The 16838-nt window shown below is 36.5% G+C and overlaps 1 protein-coding gene across 1 annotated transcript in view; it reads left to right on the forward strand.

The window, feature by feature from the left end:
* The window catches only part of L3MBTL3 (L3MBTL histone methyl-lysine binding protein 3), a 165014-nt gene that overhangs the window by 77522 nt on the left and 70654 nt on the right, over positions 1-16838 (forward strand). Inside the window, exon 14 of the mRNA XM_044675430.1 lies at positions 14387-14472. Coding sequence (XP_044531365.1) covers positions 14387-14472 — 86 coding nt within the window. The remainder of the gene's footprint in view (positions 1-14386; positions 14473-16838) is intronic.

Below are 16838 nucleotides of genomic sequence, written 5' to 3' on the forward strand. Positions count from 1 at the left end.
TTATATTGTCTAGGGTGATTTTAAATGGTGTTTCTCTTTCTACCTCTTGCTGCTTTCTAATGTATTGGAAATGTATAGAAATGCTAATAATTTATGTGCATTTATTTTGTATCCTGCAACTTTGCTAAAGTTGTTGATTATTTCTACAAGCTTCTTAGTTGATTCTCTAGGATTTTTTAAGTAGACCATCGTATCATCTGCAAAGAGTGATAGCTTAGTCTCCTCACATTGCCTATTTTGATACCTTCAATTTCTTTTTCTTCTCTAATTGCTACTGCTAGTGTTTCTAGTACAATGTTAAATAATAGAGGTGATAATGGGCATCCTTGTTTCACTCCTCATCTTATTGGGAAGGCTTCTAATTTATCCCCATTGCATAGGATGCTTGTTGATGGTTTTAGGTATATACTGTTTATTACTTTTAGGAAAGGTCCTTCTATTCCTATACTTTCCAAGGTTTTCCATAGGAATGGGTGTTGTATTTTGTCAAAGGCTTTTTCAGCATCTATTGAGATAGTCATCTGATTTTTGTTTGTTAGACTGTTGATATGGTCAATTATGTGGATGGTTTTCCTAATGTTGAACCATCCTTGCATTCCTGGTATAAATCCCACCTGATCATGGTGGATGATCTTCTTAATTACTTGCTGTAGTCTCTTTGCTAGTATTCTATTTAAGATTTTTGCATCTGTGTTCATTAGGGAGATTCATCTGTAGTTTTCTTTCTCTCTCTAGGATTTTTTAAGTAGGCCATTATATCATCTGCAAAGAGTGATAGCTTGGTCTCCTTATTGCCTATTTTAATACCTTCAATTTCTTTTTCTTCTCTAATTGCCTCTGCTAGTGTTTCTAGTACAATGTTGAATAATAGAGGTGATAATGGGCATCCTTATTTCACTCCTGATCTTACTGGAAAGGCTTCTAATTTATCCTGATTGCATAGGATGCTTGTTGATGGTTTTAGGTATATACTGTTTATTACTTTTAGGAAAGGTCCTTCTATTCCTATACTTTTCAGTGTTTTCAATAGGAATGGGTGCTGTATTTTGTCAAAGGCTTTTTCAGCATCTATTGAGATAATCATGTGATTTTTGTTTGTTAGACTGTTGATATGGTCAATTATGTGGATGGTTTTCCTAATGTTGAACCATCCTTGCATTCCTGGTATAAATCCCACCTGATCATGATGAATAACTCTCATGATCACTTGCTGGAGTCTTTTTGCTAGTATTCTACTTAAGATTTTTGCATCTACATTCATTAAAGAGATTGGTCTGTAGTTTTCTTTCTCTGTTTTTGATCTACCTGGCTTTGGAATCAGTACCATATTTGTGTCATGAAAGGAATTGGTAGAACTCCTTCTTTGCTTATTATGTCAAATAATTTGTATAGTATTAGGATTAGTTGTTCTTTGGATGTTTGACATAATTCACTTGTGAATCCATCAGGCCCTGGGGATTTTTTCTTAGGGAGTTGTTTGATGGTTTGTTCAATTTCTTTTTCTGATATTGGATTATTTAAATATTCTTTTTCTTCTGCTGTTAATCTAGGCAATTTATATTTTTGTAAATATTCATCCATATCACCTAGATTGCTATATTTATTGCCATATAATTGGGCAGAATATTTTTTAACGATTTCCTTAATTTCCTCCTCATTGGAGGTGAGGCCTCCCTTTTCATCTTTGATACTGTTAATTTGGTTTTCATCTTTCCTTTTTTTTAAATTAGATTTACCAGTACTTTGTCAATTTTATTTGTTTTTTCAAAGTATTAGCTTCTAGTCTTATTTATTAATTCAATAGTTCTTTTACTTTCAATTTTATTAATTTCTCCTTTAATTTTTATGATCTCTAATTCAATGTAAATGCAGCCCAATCCTGTGTTATTCTAACTGTGATTCCCTGAATGACTTCTTCTTAGCAAGTTGTAATATTTTTTCCTTGGTCTGGTACTTTTTGAATTTGGCTATAATATTCCTGGGAGTTGTCAGTTGTGGACTAAATGTAGGAGGTGAAATGTGGATTCTTTCAATTTCCACTATTCCCTCTTGTTTGAAAATGTTGAGGCAGTTTTCTTGCATAATTTCCTGTAGGATGATGTTCAGGCTTTTCTTTTTGTCATGATGTTCTGGTAGACTAGTGATTTCTAAAGTGGGTGCTACCGCCTCCTGGAGAGTGCTACAATGATGCAGGGGGGTGGTAGTGGCCACAGTCTCATTTATCTTACCTATTAATTGCTATTAAAATTTTTAAAAAATTAATTTCCAGGGGGCTAAATAATATTTTTTTCTGGAAAGGAGGCAGTAGACCAAAAAATTTGGGAACCATTATGGTAGAGCAATAATTCTTAAATTGTCTCTTTGAGATCTGTTTTCCAGATCTGAGGTTTTCCCAATGAGATGTTTAATATTTTCCTCAAATTTTTCATTCTTTTGATTTTGTTTTATAGATTCTTGCTGCCTTGTGATGTCATTTGCTTCTAGTTGTTGAATTCTAATTTTTAAACACTGAATTTCATCCCTGGCTTTTTGGTCATCCTTCTCTTTCTGGTCTGATTTTCTTTGTAGATCATCTTTCACCTTCTTTGCTTCATTTTCAAGATCATCAATTTTGGCTTTCAAGACAGTAGTTTCTTACTTTAGTTTATGTATTTCCTTTTTCCAGTTGTCTTCAGCTTCTTTTGACTGTTTTTTGAGTTCTTCAATTAATTGAATTTTAAGTTCTTGAGTTAATTGAATTTTGAGATCTTCCAAAGCCTTTGTCCAGTTTGCTGGATTTTCTTTGGTTTTGTTTGGAGTTCCTTGATCTTCTATTTCATTTGCTCTTTGTTTACTTCCTGGAAAGAAGCTTTCCATTTTAATTTCTTTTTTCTTTTTCTGTTGTTTACTCATAATTTTTCCTTCTTTCCCTCTTATACTTTCTCTGCTCTGCTGGTAGATTAGGTTAAGCAGATGGTCTTAATGAGCTTTGATGTAAGATCTTCCCTAGTTAGCAACAGAAGTTTGTAGCTACTTTCTCTGTAGTCTGTGGGGGAGGGGTGTTGGAGTTTCCCTGCCCTCTGAAGACTTCTTATTTGTCTTATTGACGGGATTAAGCCAAGGCAGGGTTGATCCATAGAGCTTGATGGGCCCTGAGGCTAAAACCTAGAGAGAAGTGGGGAGGGGGAAGATGGACCATTTTCCCTGTGTCTAGATTACCTCTCTGTGTTTCTCCTCTAGACACCTCCCTGTGTCTGTGTTCAGTGCTTGGACCCAGGAGCCAGCAAGGCCATCTCTCTGGACTAGTGCATTTGTTCACCCAGAGATTCCAGGAGTCATTGGAGACTCAGCACAGCACATTGTGGAGGGGTCCTGAAATTCCTTTTTCCTTACCCTCAAACCCAGCAGTTCAAGATTTCAGGCCTTTTTCTTGGCATACCTCAGTAGGATCCCCCAGCTCTTTCCTGTTGTTATATTTGGTTTTCTTTCCCCTCAAAGCACTTTGTTTTTTATCTTGGTTTGGAAGGGTATGGAGGTCTAAAGTTTTGCTCTATCTAAACCGCCATCTTCCCAAAATATGTGACTGCCTTTTAGCCAGATGTAGTTTCTTTAATTATATAATCCTTTGTATTAGTTTTGTTTTTGCTTTTGCTTTCTCTGAGGTCATGATAGTTAACATATGCCTTTTTATGTTAGCTGAAGCATAATACATTCTGGTCCACCCTCTTTTCAATTCTCTGCATGTCTTTGTTTCAAATGTATTTCTTACAAACAATATATTGTTGAATTCTGGTTCTAATTCATTTGGCTCTTTGGTTTAGTTTTATGAGTTTGCTTATATTATTCACATTCAAAGGTTTGATTAGTAACTATGCATTCCCTTCTATCTTATTTTCTATTTTCTCCTATTTTCTTCTGTTTATCCTTTCCCTCCTCTAAAGTTAGCTTTGCTCCTGAAAACTGCCTCCTTTTATATTTCCTCTCTTTTATCATCCCCACTTTTTCTTATTCTCTACCCCTTTTACTTGCCTGTAGGATGGGATAAATTGCTATCACTAGTCGAGAGAGACAGACAGACAGACAGACAGACAGACAGACAGACAGAAACACAGAGAGAGACAGAGACAGAGAAACTTTTTTCCATTCTTTGAACTTTGAACCAAATGAGGTTCAAGTGATGCCCACCTCCTCATTCCCATGATTTCATCTTCTATGAAAGCTTTGCTTTATGTACCACTTTTATGTAAGATAATTTTCCCTATTCTTACACTCTCTTTCCTTTTCTCCCAGGGCATTCCTCTTTCTCAAATTTTTATATCAGTTCAACATATCAATTTACTCATGTGCCCTTTTTCTCCATAAAATCTTTGAACTGCCCTAATAATGATAAAATTTTTAGAAGTTACATGAGTCATCCCATGTAGAGAGGTAAACACTTTAACTCTGATTGCTTATTATTTCTTTTTTTCATGTTTACCTTTTTATGCTTCTTTCGAGCCTTGTATTTGAAAGTTCAATTTTCAATTCACCTTTGGTCTTTTTATCAAGAATACTGGAAAGTCTTTTCTTTCATTAAATATCTATTTTTTTGTAGGCTAACACTCAGTTTTGTTGGGATAAATTATTCTAGGTTATAATCCCAGCTCTTTTTATCTCAGAATATCATATTACAGTTCTTTCACTTCTTTAATGTGGTACGTACTAAATCTTGCAACATTGGCCTTTTTAGAATTATTTATTGTGCCCATTTGTTTTCATGCTTTTCTTTATCTTTAAATGTCAAAATATCTAATTTATTTTTCTAAGTGAAAAAAGAACCCACCATCTCATAAGCAGCCCTTTCCCTTGATTGTTAGGCAATTCTTCCTGATAATCATGCCTAAATTTTCTTCTGCCACTTGCACACATTGCTCTTGGTTCTGCACTCTGGGGTCAAAGAAAACAAGTTTAATCTGCTTCTAGGTAATATTTTAAATATAGAAAGAACAATTTGCCACTTAAAATTTCTTCATCATCTGGAATATAAAGATATCTAATCTCAAAGAACCAGCCTGGATTAGTTAAACCATTAAGTGGTCACTATGGTTTTATCTTAATTATGGAGTCCTAATTTCAAGAGAAATTAAGAGAATCACAATTGCAAGCTTGTGCTGAGGCTTGAATTATAATCCTAAAGCTCTCAGATACTTATCTTCACAGTAATAGAACTGCTCTAGACAAGAGAGAACAAGACTCAAGGTGACAGAAGTCATCTCCTTATATGCTCTGTCATTTGTACTGTTCAGTGGAGGTTAATGAAGTGATATGTTTCACATCTATACCTTTTTAACTTGAAAGAGCTGTGATCAGAAAGATGGAAAGTATTTCTATATAGTCAGAAGAGCAAAAGAAAAATGTTTGTGGCTCCTGTATCCTCAAATGAGTGTAATAGCTCTTTTTAAGGATATTTTTACTATAGCAGTACTGGTGTACTATGTTAGATAGTGCTTTTCTCTGCAGCCAGTGGTTTTCAAAGTAAATCTTTTGTGATCCTTCTGGTTTTCTAGGGTTTTTAGCCATCCTTTGGGTACAGCCTTTGAACACTAATGTTCCCTGAACCAAATGAACCAAATGATTAAACTTTTTTTCCTAATCTCTAAGTCAAGAAATTGTAAGGGAATACACAGGTTTGGTTTTTTCTAATCCATATCTGAACAAGAATATTCTCTTATTGTCTAGTTCCAAGTCCAGAATCTCTTCCATGACACCTATTCAGAAGCTTAAATAGAGCTATCATATCCTTATGAATTGTTTTCTGTCCATAAATTTCCCTAGTTCCTCTAACCCTTACCATTCTGGTAACCTTCCTCTGAATCCTTAGAGTGTGTCCTTATTAGCTCATTATTATGCTATATTAAGATAAAAATTTTATTTTCATCCTTGTACATTAGCTCCACTTTGTGTCATTTCAACAGATTTGATAAATGCACTTTCAATGCTTTTATTCAAGGCTTTTGTAAAAATATTAAATAGCTGTAATCCTTATGGTAATAGGACCAACTAGCTCTTCTTATTTGGCCCCCCTTATTTTGTAGATATGGAAATTTAGGGCTAGAAAATCTTCTTAAATTGCTCAGTCATTTGGTATATAGTGCCAGAACTGGGATTAGAATTGTATCTTTTGCTTCTCTTCCAGCTTTTATCAGTTCCAGTGTCCTTGTACTGTATGAATCTCTGGCCCACATTTTTTTTTCTAATAGTGGGAAACATACAAAAAAAGTTAATTATGTTATCAGTTTGTGCCATCTTAAGCACACTTTATACATTCTTTCTGAATATTCTTAAAAAATGGAAGAGATTATAAACCTTTAAAGAGAATATTGATGATATGAATTTGAAAAGCTTTTCCACAAGTAAAATCAGTGTTGCTAGAGAAAGGGAAAAAAAAAACTGACTTCGAGAAAATATTTGCATCAAATACAATTTTTAAGAAGGATATAATACTGAAGATAAATAGATAATCAATATAAATATCTGAAATAATATGGCATAATATATGAAGAGCTAGACTTAAAGCCAGAAAAGTTTAGGTGTTGCCTCTAGCACCTACTAAACCCTGAAAACTTCACCTTAGTCAAGCAAGATTTAGAGTGATTCATTCGGTCCTATGAAATTATAGTTGATTGTTGCATTGATCAGAGTTTTGAGTTTTTCAGTGTTGTTTTTCTTTACAACATTGTTAATGCATACATTATGCTGATTCTGCTCACTTAACTCTGCGTCTGTTTATACAGGTCTTTCAACAGGTCTCTGAAATAAGTACCTTGATCATTTTGTCATAGAAATATTCCATTACATTCATGTACCATAATTTGTTCAGCCATTCTCCAATTGATGAATATACCCTTAATTTCTAGTTCTTTGCAGTTAAAAAAAAGAGATGCTATAATTATTTTTGTGCATACGAGTCCTTTTCTTCTTTGATCTCTTTGGGGTACAGATTTAATATTGGTATTACTAGACCAAAGGGTTTCTGCAGTTAAGTAATTTTTTAAGCAAAGTTCCAAATTGGTTTCCAAAAGGTCAGAATTAATTCACTGTCCCACCAAGAGTACATTCATGTTTGTATTTTTTCCTAAAGCCCTTCCAACATTTGTAATTTTCTTTTTTTAAAGTCAACTTTGCCATCCTGATGAATGTGAGAGAGAATCTCAGTTATTTTAATTTGTATATTAATTGAAGAGGTTTTTTTAATATTGTTATTCATAGTTTGGATTTCTTGGGGCTACTTTTTAAGTCATTCTTTTTTTAAGGGCCTCTAATGTCATCCCTTTGGCCCAGAGGTTTCACTGTAAGGTGGTCAAAAAAGGACAGAGATAGGAAGAAAGGTCAAATATACACTAAAATATTCATAGAAACATCTTGTAATAACAAAAGAATTGGAAACCAAGTAGATGACTGTAATTGGGAAATGACTCATCACACCTTGGTACAGGAATGAGATGGAATAATATACTTTACCATAAGAAATGATTAATATAAAAATGCAGGAGATCATGGGAAGATTTATGTCATCTTGATATAATGTCATAAATTGAACCAAGAAAACAATATAAATGGATAAAATAAAAAAATGAAATTCAGCCCTGGGACATTGTAATGATCAGGTTTGTACTTGTAGAAAAGATAAGAAAATGTACTTCACTTACTTCTTTGCAGAGATGGGAAATCCTGGGTGTGGAACATTTCATATTCTGACAGAATTAGTTGATATCTCCATTAGGTTTGTTGAACTGCTTTCTGTCCTACTCTCTTCCTTGCACCCCCCCTTTAAAAAAATTCCATATTACAAGAGAGCTCATTTCGTGCAATTGTGGTAGAATATATATTCAGAAATAGAAACAAATAAAAAGATTTCAAGAATTGTTTTGAAAAGCATCAGTGCAATGAAATTCACATTAAGTAAATTTTATGAAGTATGGAGATTAGGATGATGAGGTATCAAAGAAGGCCATTAGACTTGGAATTAAGCAAACTTGCGTAAGGCACTTAATCTCAGTTATTCAAACAGCAAATATTTTATGTTGTGTTTACTGTAAAGACTTATGCTATTCCATGTAAGAAATAACAAGTTTAGGTAACTACCGTCCTTGTTCTCACAATGCTTGGTGTCCTGCGCAGGTCTGTGTGTTTTTGAAAACTAGGTTCTTTGTTTCCTTCCTGGTAAAATGAGGGGAGCGAGTTGGCCAAGATGACATCTAAGGCCCCTTCCAGTTCTTTTACTTGCATCGTATTTATTTATATGTCAGTAACATGACTTATTGTCTTCAGTTTCCTGAGTCATATAAATCAAGCCTCCCTCTTATGGGACTTTATTCCACATCAGACTCTGTGTCGCCCTGCCCCAGGGTGTCCCTTATACATCAGTCATTGTAAGTTTGGATAGAGACTCTCTTTTCCCTTTAGATTCCTTAAACAAATTATTTAAGGGAAAAATTTACCTGCTCTCTTGATATTGTACCATACTTTGTTCTTTCATCATCGTGGTCTCAGCCCTTGTGGATGACCATTTATCTTTTGAGCACACACTCATTTTCCATCCAAGTCAAGCCAGGCAACAAGCATTTATTATGTGCTGACAGTGTTCCAGGCACTAAGCAAAAGGCCGTGGATACCCAGAAAGGCAAAAATCAGGCCTCTTGGAGGAGTTCCCAGTCTCACCTTGGGAAAAAGTGGGCTGCCCACACAGTGCTGCTGTCTTTCTACATGATCTAGCAGTTTGGTGGTGTTAGCTGAGAGTGCTGCTTGGAGTCCTGGAGACTGACTGCCCCAGGCTTCTTGCTGGGGTCCCAGAAAGGTTACCCTTAGCTTCCTCATCTGCAAAATGGAGATAACAGTAACATGTCTCTCATAGACTTGATGTGAGGGTCCTATGGGATAATATAGGCCAGTGACGGGCAACCTTTTGGAACTTTTTAGGGATCCCGTGTCATGCTCCATCCCCCACCTCCAGACTGGGGGCCAGTGCCCGCCCCCAACTGCAGGGCATGCCCCGCCCTCAACTGTGCCTCACCCCCTGACCATGTGCAGGGACGTGGCCACCAATGTTCCATTAGGATCCCAGTATGTACAATTGGAGGAATATATTGCCATTCCCTTCCTGGAGCTGACGGGGTTCCCAGTGCAATTTCTACACAGAATGAGTCATATTAAAGGAAAAAGGTCACAGCCCCAACCCTTAGCAAAGTACTTATACTGATGGGCCTGGGGATAGATAGTAAAAGTGAAATGCTGTGGCTAGAGTGGGCATTTGGTAAACCTTTGAGGCACTGAGACAGGATTTTCTTCACAAACCCAGGAGAAGACAGTCACCTGTTTCTGGGGGGGGAGGGATAACTCAAGAGACATAAACCCATGTATTCTGTCCTTCTGGTTTTACAGGGAGGGGGTGGATGGGATGGCTTGATGGGGACTCTCCCTTTCAGATGTTAGCTGGTTTGATCTCTTTGGGCTGGGTGTGGGGTGTCTCCATCCTCCTTTAAAGGATTAGGGAGGATCTGATTAGCACATTCCCTTAGGGCTTGATGAATGGGGCTCTGCTCTAGATTTGCTCAGGGGGTTATTTTAATTAAGGTCCCTGCCTTTAGGAGGGCCTGGACCCAGTCAGTTCTTGGCTTACAAAAAGCAGGAATTGCCAGTTCTATTTGCTGGATAAGGATTTTGTACTCTTTGCTGGGTGACAGGTGCAGGAGAATCCATCTCCAATCTGAGGGGAGTGGCCTACACTACCTGATCAGCTCCTGGGAGCCTTGGGGTGGGATGGGGGGTGGGGTGGAGGGGAGTGGCCACACCCAGGGCTCAGCCCCTGCCACAGGAGAAAAGAGGCTAGAATGCCCCACCCCCTGCATTTGGAAGCAGGCCAGGGGTCTGCATGTGCCCAGGAGAGGCGTCTGCATGTCATCTTTGGCACACATGCCTTAGGTTCGCTTTCAAGGACATAGACAAAGCATTGTGTGATCCTTGCAAGTGCCATGGAAATGGTAGCTCTGATTCTTATTGCTTCTCATTGATTGTGTGATGGTAACTGCAGTTTTGTCACAGCAACTACTTGGCTTGGATTTAATGCCTTTCTAGGCTTCATCTACATGGAGTCATTCATGGCCCTGCTGCAGAATGTCAGCAGCACCGTGTATCAGGCATAGGGCCCAAGTCTTTTACTCAGCTCTATCATTCCAGAACCATTGTACTAAGTGGTTGTTTTCTTGGGCCTTCAATTTTGTCTGCTTTAGTATGTCATTTAGAGTCTGTGGGCACTTAGTTACTTAGGGAACCATTTCTCATTAAATTTATTTATAACAGTCACATATCTGGCAAGGTGGCTTACACCTAGAATTGGTGGCACATATATTAAGGAAGGCAAAGTGCCCAGAAAATGCTCTGAGGTGTCCCCAGGTGTGTCCTGTGACTCACCTCACAGGAGAGGCAGGGTAGGGATAGGCCCACATATATTTTCCCTCCTGCCACCTTCCCCTCCCCAAAGCCTAGCTGAGCCTGGCTATCCTGGATTTACCAATCCCTCTTCTTCTCTCCTTTACTCTCTCTCACGGGGGTCTCACCAGCCCCCAAGGCTTGAATTGGCCTGGCTGCTGCCTAGAATGCCTGCATCTGTGTGTCCAGACCTGCTTTCCCCTGACCTTTAGACTGGCATCACCACATTGCCCTTAAATGGATGTCCCCTGGCATCTCAAACTCAGCATGTTCAAGGTAGCTGGATGGCCCTAGTGCTGAGAGCACCACACGTGGAGAAAGGAAGAGTGAAGCTGCTGAGTGGCTGCGGGGTCCTGGGCTGATCGCTTACCTTCTCTGTGCTCTAGTGCTTTCCTATGTAGTGATACAGGTAGGCTGGACCTGGCCTCTTCTGGCTCTCATTCTGGGCTCCTCGATCCAGAACAATGGGCACCTTTTCCTCCAAAACCACCTTGCTCAAGAACCTTCTTATTTCTGTTGGAGATGCAACCATGCCATCATCCCCCAGGTTTTCTGCCTTGGTGATGTCCTCACTCCTCATTCATACTTATTCCACATAACTAGCTGCCTTCTTGATCTCCCCTGCATTTCTCAGAAATATCCCTTTCTCAATATTCACACGGGGACCTGCTGTGGGCCAGGCCCTTACTTAACCATCCTCCTGCCTTGACTTCCCCTCTCCAATCCACCCTCCAGACAAATGCCAAACAGGTTTTCCCAAAGCACAGTCTAACCATATTGCCCCACCCCAAGGGTAAACTCTAGGAACTCCCTTTTACCTCCAAGGGCAGAGAGAGGCTCTTCTCAGACACTGAGCACTCCCCACCTCCCCTTCCCTCTCCAGATGTGTCCTCTGGCCTTGCTCTACAGGCCAGTGTCTGTGACTGTGCTGGCCTGGAATGAGTGCCCTCCTCCTTGCCTTCTCTCTCTGATGGACCCAGGGCTGCCTTGGGTCTGCTGGCTTTCCCTGCTCTTCCTAGTGTCCTACGGCTGTTTTATAGATAGTCCTCCCATGGTCAGTTTTCTAACTAGATCTAGTGACACATACCCATAGCATTTCCCTCACATTCCAATCTAGTTCTTTGAGGTTAAGGACTGCCTCTGCTTTTGTCTTTGTTTCCTCAGTGTTTGTCCTGTGATGGGAGATTACAGAATACATGCTGATGAATTGAATGATTGATTCCCACATGCTATTCTTTACACCTTCTCCCTTTCTCCCACCCACTAGAAGGCAAGCGATATATCAGTTATATCATGACTTCACATATAGTGTGAAGTCATGCAAAACATATTTCCCTTTTAACTGTGTGGTAAAGCATATTGTAAGAGAAAAACAATAAGAAACAAAATACATAAAGAAATGAAATTCCTTCAACCCGAAAATTCAGGATGAAGACCTCTTGGACAGGAAGTTCATCATCTTTTTTAGTCCTTTTTTTACATCACTTCCTGTGCCTTCCTCCATTTTACAGGGACCAACTTCAGTCTTTTAATTTGCTTAGCACTGCCCAGAGAGGCAGTGTTGTAGGTTCCACCTCTCATCCTATTAGGGTGTAAACTCTTATCAAAGGATTCACAAGTTTCTGACTGATTGAGTTGAAAGGGTGGAGCTCTCTAAGTGGCTTGCAAACTCCCCCACCTAGTGCCAAGTAGGGATGTTCAAGCTTTGGTTGATTAATTAAAAAATAGGCAAGGGGAGAGTCAATCCCATCTTCACATCAGCCATTCCCCATCTGATAGGTATCCCCTCGATTTTTCATTCTTTGCCACCAAAAAATAATTGCTATAAATATTTTTGTGCAACTATAGCCTTATCTTTTTCTTTGACTTTTTTTTTTGGAATATTAACCTAATAGTTGCATTGCTAGATCAAAGGGTAAATTTTGTAGCCCTTTGGGCATAGTTCATCCATTTTTCCATAATATTTGGACCAGTTCACAGTTCCACCAACAGTATGTTAGTGTCCCTATTTTTCCATGTCCTCTCCAGCATTTATCATTTTCTTTTTCTATTTTGTTAGCCAGTCTGACATAAATGGAGCAGCTATCTGGTCTTGTAGATTTTTGACAGTGGGTAGGAGTCTGTTCATCTTTGGCTGGCTTAATTATTTAGACATACTACTGAATGCTATGGACCAGGTATTACATGAGATAGGAATAATGTCCCCTGCATTCTGGATGTTCAAATTTAGTTAAGAAGAAAAGACATAGCTGCATAAAGACATCAAAAGAGACAGGAAAACTTAAATAATACAAAGCATCATATTATTAATTGATGAATGTGAATTGCTTTTTCTTTAAAAAATTCAAAACTTTATTTAGCTTTATGTTCTTAACTTAATGTTTCTGAAAGTGAAAATCAGGTGGTCAGAATGAAAATGAACCATTTAACATTACAGGCATCTTTGATGATATTGCAGGGTTAATTCTAGGCCACCAGAATAAAGTGAGTCACGTGCATTTTTGGTTTCCCAGGGCATATAAAAGTTATGTTTACATTATTTTTTGATCTATTAAGTGTGCTGTAGTAGTATGTCTAAAAACGCAATATACATACCTTAATTAAAAACACTTTATGCTTAAAAATGCTAAACAAGCCTTCACCGAATTATAATCTTTTTTACTGGTGGAGCAAATCTCTTTGTTCACCTCAGTGTTGATGGCTGTTGACTGATCAGGGTGGTACTTCTGAAGGTTTGAGTGGTTTCTGGCAATTTCTTAAAATAAGATAACAATGAATTTTGCTGAATCAAAAGGAATTTTGCTCTTCCTTTCACTTGAACACTTAGAAACCATTGCAGGGTTATTAATTGGCTTAATTTCAATATTGTTGTCTCTCAGGGAATAGTGAACCCCAAGGGGGGGGGTGGAGAGAGAGAGAGTGGGGGGCGAGAGAGAGGGAGAGAGAGAGAGAGGGAGAGAGGGAGAAGGGGAGAGAGAGACAGAGACAGAGAGAGAGAGGAGGAAGCAATCAAAACATACTTAACATTTATCAATTAGATTTACTGTTTGACACAGAAGAAAACAACTGCTTGAACACACAGGTTTATGGGGATATGATTGGAGATATAGACTTTAAATGATCACTCTAGTGCAAATATCAATAATATGGAAATATGTCTTGATCAATACTACATGTAAAAACCCAGTGGAATTACATGTTGGCTATGGGGGTGAGGCGGGTTTGAAGGGGAGGAAAAACCTTGAACCATAGAACCATGAAAAAAATATTCTAAATTAATTAATTAAATGAAATTTTGCAAAAAAAAAAATTACTGTTTTACATGGGCATAATTCGTGGTGCCTCAGAATCATTAAAGATAGTAGCACCAAGATCACTAGTAATAAATCATCATAACAGATATAATAATGCAAAAGTTTGAAATATTTTGAAAATTACCAAAATGCGAAACAGAGACAAGCTGAGCACATGTTTTAGGAAAAACAGTACCAGTAGACTTGCTCAATGCAGGGTTGCCACAGAAAGTTGTAAAAAATGTAGTATTTTCAAAGTACAATAAAGAGAAGTACAATAAAACAAGGAATGCCTGTATGTAGATGACCAGTATAGCACCAGTATGTGGCCCATCCTAAAGGTTATTATGTGAAAAGTTCAGAAATGATAATATTAAATATTTTCTTCTTATAATCATTCCTTTTGAAGTAGTACTTCATTTTGTATATTAATATATAGCTTTTGTTAATAGATTTTTCTTTGTTTTTAATTTTCTTGTAGATTACCCAAATGTGAAAAATTTTTCCTAGGACAAATACTTGGAAAGAAACTAATTATATTAAATATTTTCTTATTATAATCATTCCTTTTAAATAAGTACTTCATTTTGTATATTAGCATATGAATGTTATTTATAGACTTTTCTTTGTTTTTAATTTCTTTCTAGATTACCCAAATGTGAAACATTTTTCCTGGGACAAATACTTGGAAGAAACCAATTCTTTGCCTGCTCCTGCTAGGGCCTTTAAAGTTGTAAGTGACTGTATTTTATGGTGTCCTATTAATTTTTATTAGTGAGCACAAATTTTTAGTTTTTCTAAATAAATTCTAAAAAGTTATAAATAGCCACTTTCTCAGCAGTCTTTTGCTTTTCAATTTAAATGAACACTTTTAGGAATAAAATGTTTCTTTGATTCATCAAAAAAATCTTGTATGGTACTTTCACTGACTTACTTATCTTTTTTTTTTTTTATTTTTATTAAACCCTTACCATCTATCTTGGAATTATACTGTGTATTGGTCCCAAGGCAGAATAGTGGTAAGGGATAGGCAATAGGAGTTCAATGACTTGCTCAAGTGTCACTAGCTAGGAAGTGTCTGAGGTCAGATTTAAACCTGGGGCCTCCTAGGTCTCAATCCACTGAGCCACTTAGCTATCCCTTGATTTAATCATCTGAATAAATTTAGGTTATTTTTTTAAAAAATCAATTGTATTTTATCTTCAGTTCCAAGTTTTTCCCTTTTTTCTTCTCCCTCTTTCACCTATGGAGAAGGCAAGAAAAATAAAATCCATCGTAAATATATAAAATATTAAACAAGTTTCTTAAGCCATTATATCATATTTTAGTTCCAGATGAGAGATTTATCCAACGAAAAATCAAAATAGATCATTCTAAAGAATCCAAAATAGAAGCAGGTAGCGAAAAGAAGGAAAAATAATCACAGTTTTCAAATATTGCATATTTGAAAATTAAACTAAAGAATCCATAATTCCCAAAGTGATTCAGAATTGTTTTAAAATATGTTTAAAAGAAAGAATTCAATGCAAGTTAGATTAGTTTGATAGCTATTTTTATTTTTTATAATTTTATAAAGATATTTATTTATTGTTAGATAGCTAAAAAGTGATTTTTTTAAATGAAAGGGTACTACATCAAGTTTGATCTGCTATATTCATAGTTTATATATGGAGTGCAAAAGGTAAGTAATAAAAAATAAGAAAAGTGCTTTTTTTAACTTTACCTGTATTATTTTCCGTAAAGTCATTATGACAGCCTGGAGTAAACTGGTACTATCATTAGCTCTATATTGTCCTCACTTGACTTCCTGGGAGCCTTTTCAAAATAGAATGGGAGATCTTTGTTTGATCAGAGCTGTTTTCTATATTTTCAATGCAAATGCCATATGGCAAGTTGAGCTATACTTGATTATTTTAATACTTTTGCTCCAATATACTTACTGAATTAAATACAGCAGAATCTATTTATTACAGTACATTTCTAGCCTCTCTCGATGATATAAGGAATGACTAAGGCATGACATGCATGTTTCCCTCCTGTTAGGATTGGAAGTGAACATGTTTACTGTAAGAAGAAAGATACAGAAACACTATAGCTTTGCTTTTTCCCTCTTGCCACAAATATTTACTTGGACATCTACAAGAACAATTCCTTATTTTTCTAATAGTTCAAAAAAAGGAGGAAAAAAAATCTGTTACAAGTTTTTGTATTTGCATCTCTCTCTCTCTCTCTCTCTCTCTCTCTCTCTCTCTCTCTCTCTCTCTCTCTGTTTCTCTCTCTCTCTGTCTCTCTCTCTTTAAATATGGCTATTTAGTCTGTAGGAAATGGCATAGACTGTTCCTTGGCAACATTCTACAGTTGCCAGGATGTTATTTTAAAAAATTGCTCTAGTAATTAATTATATCAAACTGAGAGAGAGAGAAATAAGAGAAAGATATCTATTTTTATAAATGAGTAAAATTTCCCCCCAAATGTCATATTTAAGTATGTGTTTGATCTTGTAAAATATAAAATAGAGCTTTATCAGTTATGAGGTCCAGGGAGAGAATAATTTGTAGAATAATTCACTATTCAGCATTTTCAGTGGATTAAGTGTTCCACGTGAACACATTTTCCAAGTAATTGATGCGTATCCTTTAAAATGTAATTTTTTAAAATTATGGAAAACTTCCATATGTGAATATATACATATATCTTGTTTTCTTAAACAGATTAAAATATACTGAACATAATCTAGCCTTTTATTGATTACTCTGATTTATAATCATTATCTTTAATTTTATACTTTGGCAGTAGTTTTTGTGTTTCTTTCCTCAGGATTAATTTCATGTGTAATTTTTATTATACATGTGCCAGCTTTTAATTTGATTTTTATCTTTAAAGATCTAGGAAATCATATGACTTAGATTAGAATTATTTATAGAATTCATTTAATAGTAAATCCTGTAGATTGAAGTATAAAAGTTAGTCTTGACTTTGATAGATGTTTTAAGAGTTAAAAAATTTTTTTGGCTAATTTCCTTTTTCTTGCCTTTGAAGAAAGTAATTCATATTAAAATATGGTTGAGGTTGTATGAAATTTGAACTCTAAAGTCCTGA

This window comes from Gracilinanus agilis, chromosome 4, assembly GCF_016433145.1.
Source record: "Gracilinanus agilis isolate LMUSP501 chromosome 4, AgileGrace, whole genome shotgun sequence".
Classification (NCBI taxonomy): Eukaryota; Metazoa; Chordata; class Mammalia; order Didelphimorphia; family Didelphidae; genus Gracilinanus; species Gracilinanus agilis.